The 3,263-nt window shown below is 46.0% G+C and overlaps 1 protein-coding gene across 1 annotated transcript; it reads left to right on the forward strand.

Moving 5' to 3' along the window:
* The first annotated feature begins 1,058 nt into the window (after positions 1–1,058).
* Positions 1,059–3,084, forward strand: LOC102040351 (C-C chemokine receptor type 8-like). The gene is made up of 2 exons (XM_005431535.1): positions 1,059–1,112; positions 2,005–3,084. The coding sequence occupies exons 1-2, from the start codon at positions 1,059–1,061 to the stop codon at positions 3,082–3,084; spliced, it is 1,134 nt and encodes a 377-aa protein (XP_005431592.1).
* The last annotated feature ends 179 nt before the right edge of the window (positions 3,085–3,263 follow it).

Raw genomic sequence — 3,263 nt, forward strand, 5'->3', positions numbered from 1 at the left:
TGTGAATAAAGAATTGGCTTTTTCTGCTTGAGGAAACTGAGTCCCGTCTGTTTATTAATGCAACACGACTTGACTGAATTTCAGTAATGCACTGAGCTCTAGTGAGGAGCAGCAGTATTTGAGGAGATAACACACAGCTCAAATGCTCCCTGCTGCTCAGTAGGGCTGCTCTTTCCCCTGTATCCTGTGTTGTGGGGAAGATTGGGGACAGCTGTGGGATGGAAGCTGTGTTGAGTCTGGATGAGGTCACAGTGGGTATGTGGTAGGGTTGGTGGGAATTCAGGGCTGTTCAGGGCTTTCTTTCAGTGTTAGTCTGTGAGAGCATCCTGCAGCGTGCGTATTCTGGGGAGAAAGGTTCAAATGTACTTGGCAGTGTTAGGATTACAGTTGGACTCAATGAATTTAAGTGCCTTTTGCGACCTAAGTAGCTATGAGCCTATGATAATTTTCCTTAGGTATTCCTATCTGTGCTTGGGTGGGTGCAGGGGGAAGGTGCCTTCCAAGGAAAAATGAAATGTTAAAGCAAACATGGGGCCCTTTGCCATTGCTGGCTATTGGCAGCATTGGACCATCCCCCTCAGCCATCTTCACCAAAAGTCTTAGAAGCAGGGCAGAGAGAGCACTACTTACTCTCTCCTAGACACTGGAACTGCAGAGCAGGGACAGCAGGTGCAGGACATGCAGGTGGGAGACAGGAGCACTTCAAAGACGTGGAGGAAATTGCAGATCTCTTCCATTGAAGAATGTAAATGCTCAAAATGACAACTTTGTGATCATACAGAAGATAAAGCTGACATTTCCGTTCTGTAGGTGTTAGGTACAGAGGCTGAACTCACTGGCTTGGGGTTTCATACATCTTTAATGTAACAGAGGTCACACAGAGGAAAAGCTACTTTAGGACTGTGCACTGCCACAGTAAGGACCTTACCTGTGACTTGGCATTGCAGCATAAGCTAAGGTAAATATTGCCAGCCTATATACACAAAAGTATGCCTGCTTCTTAAAAATACATGATATAAAGACAGTTTTTTGCACTTTTTCAGACACAGTGTTGGATTATGGAGCAGAATTTGACAGACCTGCTGGGCAGCATTGGCTCTGAGAACATATTGGTGAGTCACTCCCTACCGGGTTGCTCTCCTGCAAGCTGGGGCCAGTAGCACATCTTAGAGGTTCCATTTTTCCTATGGGACACAGTGGAGATAGTGGGCATTCAGAAGAAATCAGTGTGATTGTTGTTCTCTGGAAAGAAACAAAACGCAGGGTGAAAATATCTTTAGCTGATGACACTGTGCTTGTGGAAGAAGACTGTCCTTGAGGGCAGAGGTAGTGCTAGGAGTGTCCTATGCAGGACATCCTGACAGGGATGCTGCTATCCATCTTCTTTAATTGTTTGCTGTCACAAGTACTGCTCAGGGATGTGGTGGCTGCTGCTGGGGAGTGGGCGAGCTGCAAGGGGCTGGTGAGCAGGAAGAGGACATGCCACTGCTGCTGGTGCATCCCATTTCTGGAACTCAGCTAACTGGAAACAAAGCTTTTAGGAGATGAGTGTTAATATGTCAGTTTCTCCTTGGGCCATGCTCCCTTTCTCCTTTCAGAAGGAAACATAAAATAGGACCCCAAAACCCATATCAGGGGCTCTCAGCCTCCTGGCCATGCCCATGTCATTGCTGGTTTGAGGATGGTCCCTGTCTCTGGCCTCAGTATCCTACCTGACTCAGGCATAGGCCATGACCCCACATGGAGCCAGCAGGAGGATGCTGGTAACTTTTACCACCACACTGTGTTTTCCTTGATCTCCTCTGCCCCTGTGATGCCCCAGGATCTCATCCTGGGTCTTGCAGAGGGATGGCCAGTCACTCGTGTTCATTCCTCATTTGCATTTTATACCACAGCTGTGGCACATCTGTTTTGACCTCATGCAGCTTGGTGTGAGCTGACTAGTGCCAGGTATATCTGCTAATGTGGGATTTGGCTCATATGAATTTCATTGTCCTTGAACAGATGAGTTACATCTCACCAACACCTAACTCCTCTGCAGCCGATGAATATGCCTTTTACTACTCAGAACTACACATCATCTGTCATCCTGAAGGTATTCCAGCATTTGCATCTACCTTATTTCCAGTGCTGTACTCCATACTGTTTGTGGCAGGCCTTGTGGGAAATGCTTTGGTTGTTTGGATTCTGACAGTCTCCATGAAAATCAAGACCATGACTGACGTGTATCTGCTGAATCTGACTGTCTCTGACCTCCTCTTGGTATTCTCCCTGCCCTTCTTGGTTCAGTACTCCGTTGTGAGCCAGTGGACTTTTGGAAATGCACTGTGTAAAATCATCAGCTCAGTTTACTTCATTGGTTTCTACAGCAATGTCTTCTTCATAACTATCATGAGCGTCGACAGGTACTTGGCCATAGTCCACTCCCTCCATGTCCAAGGGATTCGGACAACTGCCATTGGGTTTATCACCACTCTGGTTGTTTGGGCAGTTGCCATTTTAGCATCAATGCCAGACTTACTTTTTTCCCAGGAAGTGAATGACAATAACCATATTAAGTGCCTCCCTCACTATCCTGGTGGCAACAATGACTGGAAGACTTTCAGTAATTTTTTAGTCAACATCCTGGGGTGGCTAATCCCTGCTGTTGTCCTCATTTTCTCCTATCACAGCATCTTGAAAAACCTTCAGAAGTGCCATACCAAGAACAAGTACAAAGCAATTAAACTGGTTTTTATTGTTGTCATTGTGTTCTTTCTCTCCTGGACCCCTGTCAACATTGTGCTGTTTTTGGACTCTCTGAGGAACATGTCCATCATCGATGACTGCCAGACAAGCCAAAGGCTAGACCTAGCCATGGAGATGACTGAGGCACTCTCCTTTGTGCACTGCTGCCTCAACCCAGTCATCTATGCTTTTGTGGGTGAGAAGTTCAAGAAGCATCTCTGTGACATTTTCAAAAAATCTGCATGTTTTCTGTCGAAATGCAAAGGTTACGGGGCTTTCAGTGGGCACAGCCTGGACAAGCACTCCTCTCTGCACACAAAATCCTCACAGTTGTCTTATGTTGGCACTGTGTTGTAGAACAAGTCCAAAACTATCATCCTGGACAGGTGACCTAAAATTGAGAAATCCTCAACTGTGCATCCACAGCCAAGGACTGTTTGAGCAACCTTTTAGGACACAAAAAGTAGAAGCAGCTGCTTGATTTTGCTTTTATTGTGGTTGATTTGGGTGTTCTCACTTTTTAGACTTTTTTTTTT

The sequence above is a fragment of the Geospiza fortis genome, unplaced genomic scaffold (genome assembly GCF_000277835.1).
Source record: "Geospiza fortis unplaced genomic scaffold, GeoFor_1.0 C13835038, whole genome shotgun sequence".
Lineage (NCBI taxonomy): Eukaryota > Metazoa > Chordata > Aves > Passeriformes > Thraupidae > Geospiza > Geospiza fortis.

What these genes read in the sequence shown, in the direction of transcription:
- LOC102040351 (XM_005431535.1), top strand. Translation starts at nt 1,059, where the DNA reads ATGGAGCAGAATTTGACAGACCTGCTGGGCAGCATTGGCTCTGAGAAC. An exon ending in TTGGCTCTGAGAACATATTG is followed by an intron (nt 1,113 to 2,004) that starts GTGAGTCACTCC and finishes GTCCTTGAACAG; the next exon opens with ATGAGTTACATCTCACCAAC.